The 20,609-nt window shown below is 34.8% G+C and overlaps 2 protein-coding genes across 2 annotated transcripts; both read right to left on the bottom strand.

Moving 5' to 3' along the window:
* Window positions 1-5,818: 5,818 nt before the first annotated feature.
* Window positions 5,819-11,081, bottom strand: LOC115440937. The gene is made up of 2 exons (XM_030165461.2): window positions 10,765-11,081; window positions 5,819-7,545 (listed from the first exon to the last, which is right to left on the bottom strand). The coding sequence occupies exons 1-2, from the start codon at window positions 10,787-10,789 to the stop codon at window positions 7,268-7,270; spliced, it is 303 nt and encodes a 100-aa protein (XP_030021321.1). The 5' UTR covers window positions 10,790-11,081; the 3' UTR covers window positions 5,819-7,267.
* Window positions 11,082-14,877: 3,796 nt separating this feature from the next.
* LOC115440969 (trypsin, alkaline C-like) lies at window positions 14,878-17,522 on the bottom strand. The gene is made up of 4 exons (XM_030165511.2): window positions 17,368-17,522; window positions 16,505-17,129; window positions 16,000-16,255; window positions 14,878-15,229 (listed from the first exon to the last, which is right to left on the bottom strand). The coding sequence occupies exons 1-4, from the start codon at window positions 17,405-17,407 to the stop codon at window positions 14,921-14,923; spliced, it is 1,230 nt and encodes a 409-aa protein (XP_030021371.2). The 5' UTR covers window positions 17,408-17,522; the 3' UTR covers window positions 14,878-14,920.
* Window positions 17,523-20,609: the final 3,087 nt, after the last annotated feature.

Raw genomic sequence — 20,609 nt, 5'->3', positions numbered from 1 at the left:
TTATGCTTATAAGCCCTTCTTACGCCTGATCTCTCTCCGGGCAAGTCGGAATGTCTTCTCCTCAGATTGTGAGAGTGAAGGAACAGAGAGTGTACCGTGTACATCTTTAGAATTACCCACGTGGTATGCTTGGAAACTGTTCTTCTTACACCAGATCTCTCTTTGTTCATGTCGGATTACTATCTCACCAGACTAAGAGTGTGAAGGAACGGAGAGTACATCATCTACATCTATAGAATTACCACCTTAGTATGTTTGTAAGCTGTTCTTCTTATACTTGATGTCTCTCTGGTCATGTCGGATTGCCGACTCACAGACTAAAAGAGTAAAGAACAGAGAGTGTATTACGCACACACTTATGCAGTATATTTTTTGCATACCTGGATGATTCTCCGTTAAGATTGGCCGCGTTGGAAATTAGGAGAACATTAATGGTAATATTATAAATTAGCTTGGAATCTCGCTTAGATAAAATTATTTACAACTAACTTCGGTAAGCCGCAAACTGTTGCTAACCCTATTACTCAAGTCTAATCTTTTAACAAGCGGGCGATAGACTAGTAACTTGGTCTTACGTCTCAAAATATCTGGTAATGATACTTAGGCTGTTTTGTATAAATTTGATTTATTTTAAGTCATTAATTGACAGCCTTTTGCCATATCGAGGACTAATCCGGGGTACCATAATTTAAAAAAAGTGATAAAATAATAAACCCCGAATAGGAATTGAGATCAATCTCACGTTTTCAATTGAAGCATTTTACCGCTAGAGTGTAGCAGCTAGACCAATGTATCCAGAAGTCCATTCCGCAAATGGGGCCGTTCAAGTTACATATATTACATAAACTGAAATTTTGTATTTTAAATCCATCCTGTTGGTAAGAGTAAGAGAGGTCTTACCCCTTCTCCAATACTTACGTAAACTTAGGTATAATGTTTACAAAATTTCTTTATTGTTACTTATCTATATATAAAAATGAATCCCTATTTCCCTTGGTCAAGCCATCACGCGTGAACGGCTGGACCGATTTCAGTAATTTTTGTTGTGTTTGTTATTGTCAGGACAAGGTTCTTATGAAAGAAAAAAATGAAAAAATCGCGCGGAATATTAAAAAATTAAAAAAAACTTAACAATATAAATTTTACATAACTGTCAGTGGTTTGAAATAACTGTCAGCGATCGACAGAATGCGCGGTTCAATCATAGTTAGGACAGGACAACTCTGTCGGGTTAGCTAGTTTATCATAAAATTTATAAATTTAATAAAATAAATATTCCTGACGTAATCACTATTCAGACCGACCCTCGTTTCATAGAAAAAAACAATCCATAGGACCCCACTCCCTTCATTGCTTACGTAATACTTGAACCGCCGCAACGGCTTAATAGTAGAAATAGACAAAACTATGACGCACTCAGACACATTTATACAAGTACTTCATATTTTAAATTACAAAGATTTTCGGAGATTCAATCACCTCATCCCCTATTTTTTTCTTTATAGTATGCTTTCTTCTAGTATTGTGGCAGTTTGTGGGCGATAAGATGACTTATCAGTAGTTTGGTCGTTTATATTTCGTCTTCGGCTACATTTCTTTGCGAATTAAGATTGATGAGTGATCCCAAAATCTCGCCAAGCTTCACCTCTCGTGTCATAAAAGGCATCCCACAGCTGATCCTGGCTTACAGGAGTTCCAGTGGGTGTGAAGGCGGGATAGCCAGTATGCAGATTGTTCTAATGAGAATTAGATTCTACGCAAACGGAAACCGGCAGGAATCAGGTTCTATGGACCCTGCTCCACTCATTCGTCATATCGGGCACAAATTCTAGATTCCGCACGGATACTAAGCAGAAAAATTCAATATCATTTTGCCCAACCCGGGATGCCAACCCCAGACGCCAGAGCGGTATGCCGCGCACTTAATACAACTACGCCACCAATGCAGGGCTATTTACGACTGCGCATAATTTGGTTTAAATATTAAAGTCACTGCATCTGTAGTTTCTAAATAAATAATGTAATTTAAAATACTTTGTTTTAATAATCTGGTTAAATAAACAAAACCATCAACAAAAAGGTAAAAAAATAATAAGGTACATGTAGGTATTTTAAACTTAAATGTACAAATTAATTAAACTTTAGTGCATTTGCTCATACAAACGTGTACATTTAAAATATAAATTGAAAGGATTCTTTTAGCATAAAAGTCCCGCTTTAAATTTTCCCGAGATAAAAAACCTTTAACCTATGACCCTTTCAGAGTTTTAAACTATGTATACCAAACATCGGAATCCGTTTGGTAGTTTTTGAGTTTATTGCATTCAGACAGGCAGACGTGTTGGTTTTGTTTTGTAATATGAAAGGATAAGTATAGTAATATATACTTACTTTAGGTATTTTTATTTTTAGTATAACATGTGATAACATTAAATAAAAGAGAATAAGACAAAATACTTATAAAATCAGTCAATATTTTTTTTAAGATCCAAATAGACCCATACTATCACGCTTTTATCACCGTCGGGGTAAGCAAAGTTGCAACCAGGACACTCACTTTTCACCTGTTTGTCCCGTCCCTTGATGTGGTAGGGGGCAAGCCTATCACCATATCGGGCTCAAATCCATCAGGAAAAATGATGGGTTTTCCCCATAATTTTTCCCAACTTGGGCTTCGCACCAAATATTAATACTAATCACAGTTTAATAAGGTCCAAAATGGACTATCTTACGAGTGCTGTCAACCTCCGAGGTGAGAACACTGAATTAACTCCAGCTCGCTCATTTCATTTTTCTAATACAAAAACGTCGTATCTACCAAATTATACTAATAAAAAACAACCTTATACCTTTGCATTAAAATGTTTATTTTTTTGCATCGGCGCTACGTAGAGAATGTAAATCTTGCAATGCCCCAAGGTGCTAGATGCAGCCCGACTTAAGCACTCATTGTACACTTTCGTACTACATGAAGATATAATTTGTTTTTAGATTAATGTTCATGCAAGATGGCGACAATATTAAATTGTATGCACTTTGTACTATGAATATGCGATTTTATAATAGAAAATTTCTTTATCCGATGTAAGAAATTAGGAATTTATACAGGGTGTACTATGATTGCTACGATAAATTTAAAGGAAAGATACTATTAAATAAAATTATTTCTATAAAAGTGTCACCCTTTCGACATATACAAATAACTTTTCAATAAATATCGTTTTCCGACCTGTCATTTGTTGCTGTGGGTACAAATAATATTTATTTTCCATAAAAGTATTTTTTTCCATTATATCCCATATTTATTTATTTATTATATGAAATTCTAGCTTTTACCACCTCCGCCCTCGTGCAAAGGTTTTTTCGGGATAAACATATTTTGCCGGGATAAAAAATAGCCTATGGCAATCTGGAATAAGTTCCTATTAGTGAAAGAATTTTCAAAATCGGTTTTAGTAGTTCCAAAAATTAGCCCATACAAACAAACAAAATCACAAATTTTTCTTCTTTATAAAATTAGTATACTTATATGACGGATACATTAAAAATACTTATCTTTTTTATGGAAATTTTACAGTTTTCTTAGGTGGTTGAAAGAGGTATTGGGTTTCTACTGCACATTGCACGAAATATTACTTGTTTAATACAAAATTCAGGCAAGTATAACACTTACTACTTTTTAATCTTAAAAAATAAACCTGTTTTGTACAGTCCGCAACAGAAGTCGTTGAACATAATTTGTTTCCAATATTTCCTAATCATTATTGTTTACCATAAGTTACTGATTAATTTAAATACAAAACAACTTGTCATAATTGAACTACAAAAGTAGCTGAACGCCGTCAAACCATTAACTGCTAAACATTACGAGCGACAATTTTTTATGATCTGTAATAAATACAAATGTCGCTGAAATTTGCAAATTCTTTGTTTTATATACAAGCTTTTTTTTCCTATTCGTTAAATTCAACCCATCAAGCTTCAAGACATTCATCTCGTGAAGCGTAGCGCACCGCATTTTTTACTATCAAAAACATTGCCGACTAAATACAACAGTCCAGAATATCAATTTAGTTGTTATTTTATAACATACTAGGTTTGGCTTGCTACTCCGCCCGCATGAAAAAGTTTTTCAAACAAAAGTCCTGCTTTATAATATTTACCCGGGATAGAAAATAGCGTATAGCGCTTAAGAGTAATGTAGCTTTCTATTAGTGAAATATTTTCAAAATCGGTTAAGTAGTTCCTGAATTTAGCGCATTCAAACAAACAAACTCTTCAGGTTTATATAATTAGTATACATTGAAGTTAATAACCAGAATTATAAATTTTTAAGTACGGACAAAACATTATACTATATTAGTAAGTAATATTATAACATTAATAGGAATAGGTTAGTCACATTTTAAACATCCTATTTTATAGAGCACTGGCCGGTTTAAGGAACAAATGTGTAAATTCAAAACTATTCTGCCAGGAGATTCTCTTCGAAGGATTCAACGTAAACGTCAGTTTCTTTTTCTTATTTTTTTCAGCCAATCATTTACTTTTGGATACCATCCATATTGAAATGATAACCTTAATCTGTACTCTTCTTTGGTAAGTGATTTATGGTCTGTTTCAATGTTCAGGTGTTTTGTAAATTAGTATCTGTTCATCGACTTTTGTTGCTGACCGTACCATAGACGCTGATCCACACTGAAAAAACGATTGCATAATTCAATTAAAAACTTCCCTAACGAAAAATTGTTTATTCCCGTTTAATTATTACTTGTGAGGCGGTGATGCATACTGAAAACAATATTCAGATTTCAATTAAAACCATCCCTAACCACGAACATGTTTATCAGCTTTTAATTATTACTTGGGCTTAGTTTAGTGCTAAATAATACAGTTTTAGGGGATTTGGATATTAGTACCCTATCCTCCTAAAACCGTGTTAATCGAGATTACCCTGATCTTGCTTTGTGAAAAGTCTTTCCAGCTACGAAGGACCCTAAGACACTATTCATAGCGCCACATGTTTGATGCAAGCGCCATCTATTTCAAAACTCATATTAATAAATTATAAAAGATAAAGTAGTCTATATGTTAATCTATGCGTAGGACGACCTCCGCTGGTACAACGACATTCGTAGGATAGTCGGTGGACGCTGGATGAGGAGAGCAGCAGACCGAGCAACGTGGCGCGCTCTAGGGGAGGCCTATGTTCAGCACTGTTCAGTTGTAGGCTGATGAGGATGAGGATATGTTAATGTAGTACATGGTCTACTTAAGTGCCAAATTTTATTCAAATTCGATAAGTTTTTGATGAGTTTACTTCTTCCAAACATCCAAACATTTTTACACTCTTCGTATTTATAATATTAACAAGAAGTAAGATTACAAAGTGTCGAATAGATCGTGTCTCAATAGAGTTTTTGATCGAATGCAAAAAATACTTTTTTCCCATGATATTTGAATTTTTGCATTAGTAATTTTGCCTAGTTTGGCCTATGGCGACAGGCTTGCTATTATTGCAGCCGCGATACTTATCTAAGGCTGGACCGTAAATAAGGATTTAGAATAAAATTAAAGAAAATGATCGTTAAATGACTTTGGCGGGCAGTGCAATTAAGTTATTCTACTCAGTATCAGCCAGTAGTCTGGAATTTGTGCCCGATTTGGCAATAGGCTTATGTTTCCTATCACATCATGGGACAAAACACATACGGAGGTATGTGGGTGCACTCGTTGCGTCTCTGCCTACCCTTTCGGGGATAAGAGGCGTGAGTGTGTATTCATGTGTGATCATTAAATAAAACATCAAAACTCAAGGTATATAATTTATTATTCAAAGGATTTTTTTAGTTAATATTGTCCACTCTCAAATCATGCAGAATTTACATTTTGAAGTCACTTACATTTTAATTTTAAAACTAGCGATGGAATATTAACACCGAACGCAGACGAAACTAATTAATCTGACATATAAAATTCTTCTTAAAAGAACATATTATGATATTCATTACTTTAACGTCAAAGTTAAAACTTGTAAGTTCTCACCAGAATACTGAAGAGCTTGGAAGTTGACGCATCATTCAAATTTTCACATTGTTTGAAACTGTATGAAATGACTCACTGATATTTTCTGATATTTGTTGGAGAGGAACAAACAGTAAGTAAAGCCAGCTGACAGCGTTGATTTTGTGTAAATTTATACATCGATTGTCATTTCTTAACAAGTAATATCAAGAACTACATGCAGTTTTTGCAGAACAGTCAAAATAAAATGACGCATTGTTTGATAACATAAATCGACCATCTGCGTTCCATATAATCAATTTAATTCCAAAATAAGTTTTTATCTGATATTGAAAAAGTTTAAAGTTATTCGATTCCTAAACTCTAGTATTATTCTTCGACATATAGCGATAAGATATATGTTAAGCCGACATTCTTTTACATGAAGAAATACAATTAAATGATTGATTGTTGTATTGACGTTGTTGCGTAAAAATAAATCTATTATCAGTTTGACAGGTTATATGTCGGCCATATTTATTATTATGCTCATAAAATTTTATTACATTTGAATGCTTAGAAAATTTACTTGATTTTAGATATTTTTTATTGCACTTTATTCCGATAAATGTATGATCCAATATTTTCGACCCAAAAACTTAATTTCTGATACCTACTACACATTATTAAGTATATTAAAATGTCGGTCCCTGGCTGACTGTGTTATCATAAAATTGTTGTAATTATGACGATTTCTTACTTCTCTGCAACCTTGATAACTTCTCCATTCAACAATTCTTCAACAAATTCAGTCTTCACTCAGCATTACTTCGCCCAGTTATATTAAACCGTTTAGTCATGAATTTAAAGTATTTCTAAGAAGCATTGTGTCAGATTTACAAAATACGTGAATAATTAATTACTGATTACTGATAGTGACAACGACGTACGCTTTTGTACAATTTATGAATGAGCAATACAATTTTTGTTAAGTCGCTCGCCTAATAGCAAGCGTTGTCGATAAATAACAACACCTTGCAGGCTTTTGAACGATAGATATGACATTAAACACATAACTTTAAAACAGAAACTTAGCTTTACAATAATAAAACTGGCTACTATCAAACAGAAATATAACAATTGGAATAGAAAAAGCATAACACCCAAACAGACTCACGCGTACGAAAGGCTAAATAATGATGACCCAATTTCTTAATGTTTATATCTAAATGATTTAAGACAGGTTTCTAACGTTACAAAATTTTTACAATTCAGTGTGGCTCGATGGGAATTTCTTTAACACGGCATGATACAGATTATAAAAAGCATAGACTGATACACTGAGGATCACGAATAGAGATCCTCCAAAGACGAAGCTCAGGAAGTTGCCGTCGATCATGGTGGTGCCCTGGAGGCTGCGCGCGTGACCTTGGAATAGGTCCTGGTTTCCTGCACCGCTCTTGTTTCTCTCCTCCATCATCCTCTTCATGGAGGAGAGGCGTTCTTTCAGCTCGTCTATTGATTCCAGCATGTCGTCTGTTGCTGTAAAGAAGAGGGAAAATCAGAGGAATAGTGATAATATACAGTCCTATAAAATGACTCCACTGCATCCGATGGTACGTAAAGTAACTTCTAAATAGAGTTCCTATCAATTGGGGAAGGAACTGTCCTCAATCTACATTATATTTTTGACTTGTCCGGCCACAGGTTAACCTTAAATAATAATCGGTTTCTTGTGTTTAATATATAGAATAAAAATATAACCAAACAACCATAACCTGAGAGAGTGGGTTCGGGTCCCGGGTCGGGCAAACTATTATATGGGGTTTTCTGCTCAGTATCAGCCCAGAATCTAGAATTAGTGCCCGATATTGCGATAGGCTTGCCCCCTATCACATTATGGGACGGAACACACTTGGCGAAAAGTGGGTGCCCTGGTTGCGCCTCTGCATACGCCTTCGGGAATAAATGTGTGATATGTATGTGTATTTTTTTTAAATATGCGTTCAGTATCGGTTGCAAATAACACTATATATTTTTTTCAATAAACAATATTAAATCTTTCATGAATAAAATTGTAAATATTATTACATTTTTTTACAATATTCACAATCAAAATCTTCTGTATATCAGCTAAATCCTTTTATCACGATATTAAAAAATTACCTCCGGATATATTAAAGCGGGTCGTAATCAGGTCATGTGACGTCACATTAATCATGTTTACACTAGGATTTAATTAAATACCTAATATGTACCTAACTGATTATCGTAACCTACTTTTTGTTTCAGGTCTTCGACCAGTAACTCTGTAATTTACCAGCCGTGTCCTAAAAAAAGATTACTTTTATCACATATAACTTAAGATATAGTTGAAAGAAATATCTTGATATATATTTTTATACAAATAAATACTAAGACAAAAAAGCTGGTGTAGTTACCCATATTTTACCAGATATATTATCATCATATCTAAGTTGTAGTATATTGCTACAGAGGGCATGATTACAGACTCGGCAGATATTGAGTACTATCTATTATAATATTTTACCCCAGGAATCCAACACGCAACTTCAATATAGCAGTTAAAACGCCTACGACAACTAAGCGACCTAAGCAATTCGAATTCCGGATGTCTATACACTTCAATGACCCATCAAATCCCTTACTCAAAAATAGAAACGCCACGAATGGCCTTAATGGTAACGCAAAATTCTTGGTAGAATATATTTTATATCCGCCCGGATAGCGACCACCGTACACAAGGAGTTAAAACCCGCCATAGTGGCCCACGTAAGTGTATCGCGTTCCGGATCAGCCTGTGTATATTTGGTTCCATCAGGCCGGCATAGTTGTATCGACTGTTATCATCACCCGTCAGTCAACATTCTATTGGACCTCACTCCACTTACCACCATCAAATGCATTGAAGTCACTGCGCTATTCACGTATAAAAATATATCTACTTTATAGCACAACGCGTCACACTGAGGCATAAATATTTTTGTTATTAAAGTTGAATGATGAGACGGGTATGCAGCTCGTCTGATGGTAAGCGATACTACCGCCCATAAACCGACATGACCATAAAATGTATGCACGTCGCTACTTGACGGTAAATATAGACTACTATAGCAGTAGCGAAAGGTGAAATTTTCCGAAAAGGAACCCGACACAACATATTATATGAATGTGGAGTTATAGAAGATCTACACCATTTACTAATGGAATGTCTTCGAACTGAGTCTATGAGACATAATGTAGCAACCGTTTTAAATTGTAGCAAAACTAATGTAGGTATGTATTATGAAATCTTATGTCAGCCAAACGGTATTCAAGCTCGAATACTGTTCGAAGCCATGTCTGGACTATAAACTTATTTGTTTGTACTATATATTAGGATACGATAGGACTGAAATACGCTACGCGTAAATGTCCCTAAATTAATAAAGAGAAAAATTAAAAAAAAAAAACATATTATATGTGCTAATATGCATTACTGAGGTCTGTAAAATATATATGTCATATGTATAAATGTGGTCTGCAAATCGCTCTAATGATAATTAAATTATACAAGAATTCAACATAAGGGGAAGACGGCAGGAATCTGGTTATTTGGATCCTTCGCTGCTGTACTGTAGTATCTACCTCGAAGGTCCCTTGCATACAAGAAATGTTCTGTTATTACAAAGTTATTTTGACATTGTTTTAATAAATTAAACCACATAGTCGTCTTTATCCTTGCTAACTTCTGCCAAAAATCGTCCACGAATAAGGAATACAAAAACTAAAAATCACAGTTTCACTTTTCTTTTCATAAATTTGTTAATAAGTTTGATAATGGTGTAAGCGAGAATGTATTTCTGAAAGTGTGAAATTGCTGCGACGAAATCTCTTAGAGTAGTAGTGGTATTAGGGCGTGTAAAATTAAAAAAACTTTATAATATTCATGTTTACTTTGTTTGAAATTTACACTTTTTTATTTTACATCGACGATTCGAGGAACTTCTTGTAAAGTGTTATTTTCAAAGATAAGTATGTGATTTCATTTAGTAAAGCAATATCAAATTGACCCTGTATAATGCTCAGTATTTGCAATAGTTATAATGTCTTTCAAACCGGAATATAACATTATATATTTTGTAAAACTAAATTATATTGTTACCAACTCTTGTATAAAAAATTACACAATAAAGGTTTGATTAAATTGACTTAATTTGATAATTATAAACAATAATACAATGTTACCTACAAACGCTGCCTACAAATGAATAAGCCGAACTATAAAAATCACGAATGTTACACAATGCTATGCAAATATTGCCTTAATATCACTTAAGTCACGTGATTTCCAAATAAACCAAAACGGACTCAGAAAGTGATAAAAATCAATTCTACTTAAATTTTAGGTGGTTATAAGAATTTCAATTGAAGACTAAGTAATCTATATTGTTTGTGATTTGTGTAATAAAATATATTTTTTTAAAGACATAAACTACAAAGCCGGTACAATGCACATGCAGTCTTAAAAAAATAAACTTTAAAAGTAAATTACTCGCAATACTGACAGTATAAAATAGAGAATATTACTTCCACTCAACACGAAGCAGAAATTTCGAAACATTGCACAAAATTCGTAATTTCTAACCTAACATTTGTGTTGCACCCCATAAAGATATTCTACAAAAACAATTAACATCTCCGCCTCCACCAAATTCACACACAGTGACACAACACTAATAAATTGCTTATTAAACATACCCTCAGTTTCGTTTTCGGGGCCCATTTTCACAAAATCGTCACAACTTAACAATAATATCAGTTTGTTTTCTCCAGAAATAGCGAGGTCCCGTCAAAGTGGTGTCGAGTGCGCATGCGCGCCACCCAAGTCGGGATAGGCGGGACATATTGATCGTCACCCGGGAAACAGGCTTGCAAGTCTAGATTTGACGAAGGGCTTCGTAGAACAATGGATTTGGCCTATTATGTTACCGTGGAACTTGTTTTATTTTTAAATTGTTTTCGACGATAAATATCATAAATTACATGTTCAGGTGATTGTTATTTTTATTTATCAATGAAATGTAAATACGATATAAGACACCTGTATGATAGAAAATGTAGATAAATATCGACAGCGCCATTCAGAATTTGGCATTACATTGTAGAATAGAAAATAGACACATCTCTGGCATTATGAATTAAGTCTTATAAAGCCCAGTAATACAGTATGTCTGTTTATCAAAAACAATTTCTCGTATACAAAAGACACAATAAAATAATATCATGGATCAAAGGCCAGATGCAGAAGTCAGTGTTGTTGGACACGGCACGTATTGTGCGAAGATTCCCCACTTTAAATCCTTAACTGGTGGCTTGGGCTTTGTGCCTCGCTCTCAGAGGTGTTTCATTATTTTTATAGGCATTTTATATTTCTAACTTATATATAAAAATGTAAAAAAAATACTTTCAAAATAAAGGAAAATAAAATATCCTTTGAACACGTAACCAGTACAATTGAGCCGACTTATCCATAGAATATACAGAATCCAGCATATTGTATTATCACTATTTTTTATAGCGTGGTAAAAATCATAATTGACCCGAAAGCTATGAAATTGAGCGTAAGTATATATAATTGTGAGGTCTATAATAATTCTAAGTAATTTGGAATAGTTTGCCCGGTCCCGTGTTCCCTACTTCCTATAATCCCGGGTTCTTCCGCTGTAGCATGAAGAAGCATCTTAGTAGGCCGGCATCATTGTGTCGAATGGCATGCGATAGCCATCTGTTGGCATTCGATACTTTATCTGGACGGTATCAGGCTTACCATCAGGTGCCGTGCCAGGAAAAAAAATAGGTAGCTAAATATTAGCACACGATTAGAGACAGGAGGGCCTTGTAACCAGCATTCATTATGAGACTTAAAATCAAATTTTGCAGGGTGACAGCGCAGTGATTTTTGTATCTATATATATGAAAATGAATCCTTATTACCCTTGGTCACGCTATCACGCGTGAACGGATGGAGCAATTTCGCTAATTATTCTTTTCTTGTCTTAATAATTGTCAAGAGAAGGTTCTAAGAAAGAAAAAAAATAAGGAAGTTAAGGGTAACATTAGAAAATTTAAGGAAACTTAACGTCAATAATTTATAACTGCCAGTTGTTTGAAATGATTGTCAGCGATAGACAGAATGCGCACTTCAAATGCATAGTTAGACGGGACAACTTCTGTCGGGTCAGCTAGTTTGTTTATAATCATGTCATTCAGATATATCAAATAATAACAACTAAACTCGATACGAGGATAAAACTTTTATATCAACCATGTACACGTGATATGCGTGTGAAATTCAAATACGAAAGATAATTTTCATACGGTCTAAAATAAGTTGAGGTTTTGGTCGTATCTCTACGAATTAATTTATTAATAAAAACAATATACTTTAAACCTTTTATCACGGTAGAAGTCCGTATATTTATCGACAGAATGCTAAGTCGGATTGACTGGGCCAGTACCACTGTTTAGAAGAATACGAACTGCTAGTGGTATATCTGTATCAGTCCGAATAACGACTATTATACACAAGGTGTAAAAGTCTCCATATTGACCTATGTAAGAGCATTTCGGGATCAGCCTATATACAGGGTCATTTTGACATTGCGTTACTAAACGAAACCACATATTCGTCTTCACCTTTGCTGGCATTGTACCAAAAATCATCCATTAATAACGAAAATTTTCGTCAAAAATTCTGGTGTAAGTTTTCTAATTATTTGATCATTTTGTAGTTTAATGCCGATATAGCATGTGCGTGAGTGTATTTCTAACAGAAAGTATGATGCTGCCGCTCCGAGTCTTACGATTTATCTTAGAATAGTATTAGTGACATTAGGGCGCGTAAAATCAAAATTACTTTTTATTAATATTTATTTTGTTCGAAACTTACCTTTTTTTAATTTACATCTATGGCTCAAGTAACATATAGTAGTGTTATTTCCAAGTAGATATATATGTGGTTTCATTTAGTAACGCAATGTTAAAATGCCCCTGTATATCCGGTTCCAGACAGACCGACATAATTATAGCGACTGGTAAGGGATAATGATATCTCGTCAGTCGCCACTCTATCTAGACCCCACTCCGCGTACCATCAGCTGCAGTGGAGCCATTTTCTTATGCCCATATAAAATAACTAAACTGAAATCCGTTTTTATTATTGGAAAATCCAATTTGCGTCATTAGATTAATTCGTTTTAATGTGTTTATAAAATTTAAATCCATTTACAAGTATTGGGATGTAATAAATAGATCAGAATATTTAATTCTTGCTTTATTATAAAAACTTTAGGTCTAAAGATTAGTTTCAGGTGTTGCGCGAGACAACACAAATTACAACGGGCTAAATTTGCAATAGGTTCAGACAATACTATGTATTAACCTAAACTAAATGTGCAAAATGTTATGTGTGATACAGCGTTGCCAACTGAAACGGCAAAAAGACATGATGTGTACTTTGAACTATGAGTACGACAGTTCCTAAACTAATTAACGTCCAACAGCTTCTATCGCATATTCAGATGTTTAGTTAAAGCAACGCTGTTCTATAGAAATAGAATGAATAATTACAGACTGACAGGCTGTAAATATTCATTCCCTGGCCCTGTTTTTGTAATGTGGCTTGTGCAGTAAATTGACAGTAGCATAAAACAGAATGTATTAGGGGTATGAATAAAGAAGACTATAAGAGTATGACTCGAGGAGCGAAAAGGAGACTGCGAAAAGCTGAACTTATGTCACAATTAATTTCGAAATAAAATTTATTTATTTAAAATTAAAATTCATATTAAATCTAGAAAATAACAACATATGGTAATTAAATATGAATTTGGATTAAGTTGTTTCAGCTAATAAATTCCATCCATATTTCTTTTATTTTCTCTCCATCAAGTTCTTCGTCATTGAGGTCTCTTTGTACCTATATTGATACTCTCGCCGACGTCGTTTGTGTTGTCATGTAGTGAGATGAAATTTGAGATCAAAGGACCGTCCCCTGACGTTAAGCGATCACTTCTGCTCATAAAAATCCAAAATACCAGAGGAAACGTTGCGTTGGCGGCATTTGAGGTCGACATAGGTTCTTTTCTTAACGTCACCTAATCATAACGGCTGTGAAATATAGTATATTATGATGAAATGGAACCTGGAACGCAAGATCGACTAGCACTTAAGGTGGTAGCTCAAGGTCCATTTTCATACATTTTGTTTCGGCTTTAATCTGGGTAACTAAACAAGTATTGGCAAGTAAAGAATTTAAATTCACGTCTAGTTAGTGATTAGTTCTCGCAGTTGAAGAAAAATGTAAAAATAATTAATAATCATGGATATTTCGGCCTTTAAAATTTAATATGACGAAATTTTAAAGGCAGAAATATCCATGATTATTAATTATTTTTACATTTTTCTTCAACTGCGAGAACTAATCACTAACTAGACGTGAATTTAAATTCTTTACTTGCCAATACTTGTTTAGTTACCCAGATTAAAGCCGAAACAAAATGTATGAAAATGGACCTTGAGCTACCACCTTAACCTGTTTTCATTTGTAAATCTAATGATTTCAAGTGAATATTTTATTATGTGTAGCATGTTATAAAAAATTCGGCAGTCTTCATTAAAAAACCCTTTTTAATTTAGTATGAAACACAAGTACTCGTAGATGAATCGTTACTCATCCATAACCTGATATTATAGATTATAAATTAGGAGACATAGTTTGTATAAAACGCTAATCTCTGAAAATACCGCATTCATTTATGTAATAAGTTCGTCAGAATTCAAATGAAAAAAGCATTTAAAATATGAATGTAATAATTTATTAAATAAATTTCTTTAGATAAGACATTTAGTACAATTAGACGGCATTGCTGACAATCCAGTTCGTGTAGGAACTGACAGAGGTGGCGACGACGGGGTATTCGTCACGGAGGAAGTAGCGACCGAAGCTCAGCACTCCGACCAATGTGCCGTCGTAGTAGAGAGGACCTCCAGCGTCCCTCAGGTCAGCCATACGGCCTCCAGAGCGCGCGCGGCCGGCGCAAATCATGTTGTGGGTGACGGTAATCGGAATGGGGAAATCAGCGTACTTGTTTCTGCACTGGTGGTTATCCACCACGTGAAGGTCGGCGTTGTGCAGTTCGCGGTTGGAGATGGTCTTGCCTTGCTGTTGGTGGAAATATACGGATAAGTTTTATAAAATACATTTGATTCTATAGCGCTATTTTTAATAGAGCTTAAATCTAAACTATATTATCTATGAGTAAACATAAAATTAGCTACACAGATACTCCATTTTCTGGATTGACATGTAAGGTATTTTTTATTCTAGAAAAAGTACACGGTGGTGCATTATTCTGAGTAAGACCCCTTCTGCGGACGAACCCGTAGCTAACAACTATTTTATTATAATTTTAACAATGACTAGTAATACATGCAGAGTTCAAACTAGTACTACTCTAAAAGTATAAAATAATTTACGGAGAAACGTAAATAAATACACAATAACTGGAATAATCATGAGAAACAGTTCTAAAATTATATAGAGCGAACATTGGGAAGACTGTCATACAAAAATATGCACTTACATGATGATTGTTCAATCTACCGTGAAATAGCAAAATACCAATGTAAAATATTTTTTATTTTTTCCATGTCATGATTTGCATGTTTTTAATGCGAATATTAACTAAGTATACTGTTTAATGTCTTTGGAATATTAACATTTTCTGTAAATATATTATTTTTGTATTGATATTTAAAGACGCTTTGACATCTTGTCGTACGGACCTTTCAAATAAGACAACGATTTATTACCAATTGGTAATAACTTTTGGAGCAAAAATTTGGCCCTGATGTTCAATCTATAAATAACTATAATGTAGTTTAAGATCTTTGCATGAGAATCACAAGCGGTTTTGTAAAAAATCTACTTACAGCAGTGGATCCCCATCCTGCGTTGAGCACGCGGACACCAGCAGGGAAGAAGACACCCTGGCTGGTAATACCAACGCGTTGGATGTTCGGACCGTATTGGAAGACGCCGAAGATTCTGACAAGAGCAATGTCACCGTCGAAACCATTGCCACCGAAGCTAGGGTGGGCAATGGCAAAGTTAACGGGAAAGACAGCTCCGTCACCACCGCGGCTGTTGGCGCCAGCCCTGACACGGCGTATACGGGGGTCGTACAAGCTAGAAAAGAACGTTTAAGTATTAAACGATGAGACAATTAATGCTAATACATGACAAAAACTACATTGTAAATAAAAGCTGGAGCTTCAATAATTACGATTGATTTAACTACACAGATGCTTGTAATCTAACTTTCAAATGAAAGCGTAACACTACTTTACATATTAGAAATAAGTTTTTATTCGTTTTCAAAATACTTTTTTTAGAGTATAATATGTTAGACATGATTACTATTGCTATAATGCTTACCGGCCAGAGACGCAGCGAGCAGCAGTTAGGACGTAACCAGTGTTCAAGATGCTACCAGTGCAGCCCATAAGCCAGATGCTGCTGTAACCAACTTCAATCTGGACAAGACTGGGGTGTTGTCTGATGTGGCTAATTACACCAGGGTCACGGTCGATATCGGGGAGGAGGTCGATGATTGCGGGCCAGTCGATATCAGGAAGGTTTTCAATGATGTCGGGGAGATTGCCAATAATTTCGGGAAGGTTGGCAATGATGTCAGGTAAGTTTTCGACTACAGAAGGCCAGTCGATGTTGGGCAAGTGGTCTAGGATAGCATCCCAGTTAATGTTTTCAATGATTTCGGGAAGGTTTCCAATGACGTCGGGCAAGCTACCGATGATGTCAGGCAGGTTCCCAATAATTTCAGGGAGGTTGCCGGGAAGATTTTCGATGATACCAGGAAGGTTTCCGATAATTCCAGGAATATTGCTTATAATGTTCTGTATCGCTTCTAGAATATTGGCCAATTCGATTCCTGCAATGATTTCTTGGATGCTGGCAACAAGGCCAGGTATGGCAGCAAGAATATCATCCCAATTGATGTCTATCAGGGACTTTTCGGGGGAAAAGGAATTGTGGGCGGTCCCTGAAAAATAAAAACACTGAAAATCATCTAAAATATCTTTTTTTTGGATTAAGCATACGGTGACATCAAAATCGATATGCGATTGAATAATTTACAAAATATATAGGATTTCTAAATTATTAGGTATTTGTTTTTATACTGATTTCCATTGATGTTTTTCTCACACCACCTATACACCAGCAAATGGTTTCTTGAAACAAAATATATTTAAAAACACGAAAAGTATTTTGAATATTACCTGCAAGGAGAACCAGAGCCACGAGCAGATGAAGCGCCATCTTGCCGTCTTAGACTGCGACTATTGACTAACTCGACAGCACAAGCTTACCACTATTTATACTAAGTCTGCTTATGCAGTTTTTATCTTTATTATCATAACTATCTAGTTAATGCCAATTAAAAATATCGTAGTTCCTGTGATACCATTATTAGATAATTTCGACTTATCTATGTTTGGAGTTCTGTTTTATTGTTCGAAATCCATCTTAAGATTTTCTTAGTATAAATTCTGTAATAGAACCAAGCTGAGGTTAATTTCTTACTCGTATTGGGGTTTCAATTGATTCAGTAGTGATAAAACGGGATATGGAATGGTAATAACTCGAGTGGTAATAAGAAATAAAATTTAATAAGATAATAATTGTTAATTAGTAAGTAAAGCTACTAATCATTTTCGATGTATGTACCTTTCGTTTTAAGATTTTTTCTTTAATTAGTAGGTAAAGCTACCAATAATTTTCGATGTAAAATTCGTTTTTGCATGCTCTGCAACCTTTTTTCTGTGTTAAATTTCTCCTGATATTTGAACCTCAGTGGGTCCAAAGTAAAAAGAATTATCTGAGAAGTACCTGATTTACTAGAGTGCATAGAAAGAAATAATTAGTTACTTTTTTATTTGTCAATAGAATTTTCTGTAAATTTTATCAGTATATGTTTACCCTCTTAGCGATTTATTTTGTAAGTTTGTCTATCTGTATATCTGATTGTTTTTATTTTACGAGATTTTACGAGTTTCAGTTAATCGTATCTACGTCGTATTTTGAAATATGCCACATGAATCAAATATCACTCATAATTTTTTTGAATGATTGATTGATACGTGCGATTTGACTTAATTTTTAATTATATTTGCTTTTATTTACAATAATAAATTATTCATCAAATATTTTAACATGTAGAAACATGACTGACAATTTTTTTGTGAAATACTATATACTATATATAACTCTATATACCTAGTCTTGCCATAAATATTGTAATAAAGAAAAAAGAAAATTGTTAACTGCAAATAACATTTATTACTTTTACAGTGTGTCAGTTTAATACATAAATATAAAACAATTAAAAATATAAAAGCTTATTCGAAGTGGTCTCCATTGGCTGCAATACAGTCCTTTAAACGATGAGGCCAGTTATCAATAGAAGCACGCACTCTTTCCATGGGAAAATTCTTCACTGCCAATCGTATAGATTGTTTTAGGGACTCCAAATTATCATGGCGTTTAGAGCAAGCTGTACTCTCTAAAACTGACCACAAATCATAATCCAGCGGATTAAGATCGGGACTAGACGACGGCCAGTCTTCAGCTCTGATGAAGTCCGAAACGTTCGATTCCAACCAAGACTGCGTGGACCGAGCTTTATGACCCGGCGCCGAGTCTTGCTGGAAGGACCATACTTGGTTATTGAACATGGTGATGTTAAGGGGCTTAACTACCTTCTCAAGAATGGTATCTTGATACACTTGTGCCGATGTTTTGATACCTTTTTCACAAAAATATGGCTCAGTCACTCCTTCATAGCTAACACCCCACCAAACCATCACTGAAGTCGGATAATGTCCACGTTGCACTCTGTCGACTAATTGGGAAGCTTCCTTAGAGCTTTGAGCATAAATACGGTCATTTTGTTTGTTAAAATGTTGCTCAATTGTAAAAATTTTCTCATCCGTAAACAAAATTTTTCTGTGACCTCCCTTTGCGTACCGCTTCAGTAGTTGTTTCGATTTTACCACCCTATTCTTCTTTAAATTATCAGTTAAGAAATGGCCAGTGCGTCTCTTATAGGCTGCAAGTCCTAAGTCATCTTTTAAAATACGCGACATGGTTCTAGGTGCTATCTTCATTTCCCGAGATAAAATCTTTTGCTTTCGGACAGGATTTCTTCGAATTCTTTCCCTTACTGCTTTGACCACCTTTTTCGTACGAACACTACGTGGACGGCCAGATCTTTTTCTGTCACAAACAGAGGAGGTCTCATTGTACCTATTAATAGCCCGGTACACAAACATTTTACTAATACCAAGTGTATGGAGAGTTTTAAAAATTGCATTTGGCTCCATACCTACTTTGTGTAATGCTATCACAGCGATTCGGTTCTCTTTATCACCCCACACCATTTTAATATCGCAAAATATTTTACAATGTATTGGCGCCAAAATGAGAAAACACAATGAACAATCGTATAAAAATGACAGATTCGAAATTCAAATGTAATATTTTTTTATAATTAAGTGTAACAGTATTTATGGCCAGACTAAGTATTTCACTGTAGATACTATATACTATAAAACCTAAAATATAAAGAAGATAATATTAGATATCATTTTAGGCGTCGTACTTTTGGCGGCTAAGCGCGTAATGTTGAATCAATGAATGAATGGTTCCGCATCAATGAAACCAACATTACTTCGTCGTATTTACGTAATATAATTGTTTAATATATAGTTAGCACTATTTAGGCGCTAAAATTCTTAGAAAAGACGCGAAATTTTCAAAAGATCAAATGTCATAGTGAAGAGCCTTATTTAATGAATACAATAAGACAATAAATCATGAATTTGTAGATGACTAATTTACTTTGTACTAGGTACGTATAGGGTAAACTATCGAACATTTCCATCCCGGTTTATAGTGAATTACTACTTAATTTTTAGTCGTCCTTCACGTGATAAGAAAGAATGCTGCAGTTAGCGTCGTAACAACAGGGTGTCAGGAGAGGCAAAATGTTAAGGGCTCCCAGCTGCAGAGGACTCCTTAACCCTGGGGGACTATGCGGATCTTGACTGGCGATGGATGTTAACTTATTCTTGTCAAATTGTCGAGCTAAGAGGTATCTGCCTACCTCCCTTCCACTATTCCCGTCCCGGGACAAGAAAGTTGATTAGCTGGATTTCCAACACCATAAAAAAGACTCAAATGATTTTACTACAGAACCCAACGATTTAGCTTCACCACAGGCCCCTTAACTTTGAGTCACATGTAAGAGCTTTACGTAGTCGAGAGGCGAAAATCGCACGCAGTTATTCATCATCTTCACCAGTCTATATCTTTGTCCGCTACTGGACATAGGCCTCCTCCAATATGCGCCATTTTACCCTGTCTTTTAGCAGTTATTGCTAGCAATAATTGCTAGCGATAATTGCCAAGAGATAGTCGCATCGTAATCTTAAACGCAGGTGTGCTTGTATACCATTAATAT

The sequence above is a fragment of the Manduca sexta genome, chromosome 6 (genome assembly GCF_014839805.1).
Source record: "Manduca sexta isolate Smith_Timp_Sample1 chromosome 6, JHU_Msex_v1.0, whole genome shotgun sequence".
Lineage (NCBI taxonomy): Eukaryota > Metazoa > Arthropoda > Insecta > Lepidoptera > Sphingidae > Manduca > Manduca sexta.
Note: the sequence above shows the minus strand (reverse complement) of the source record. Positions and strands in the feature narration are given on the sequence as shown.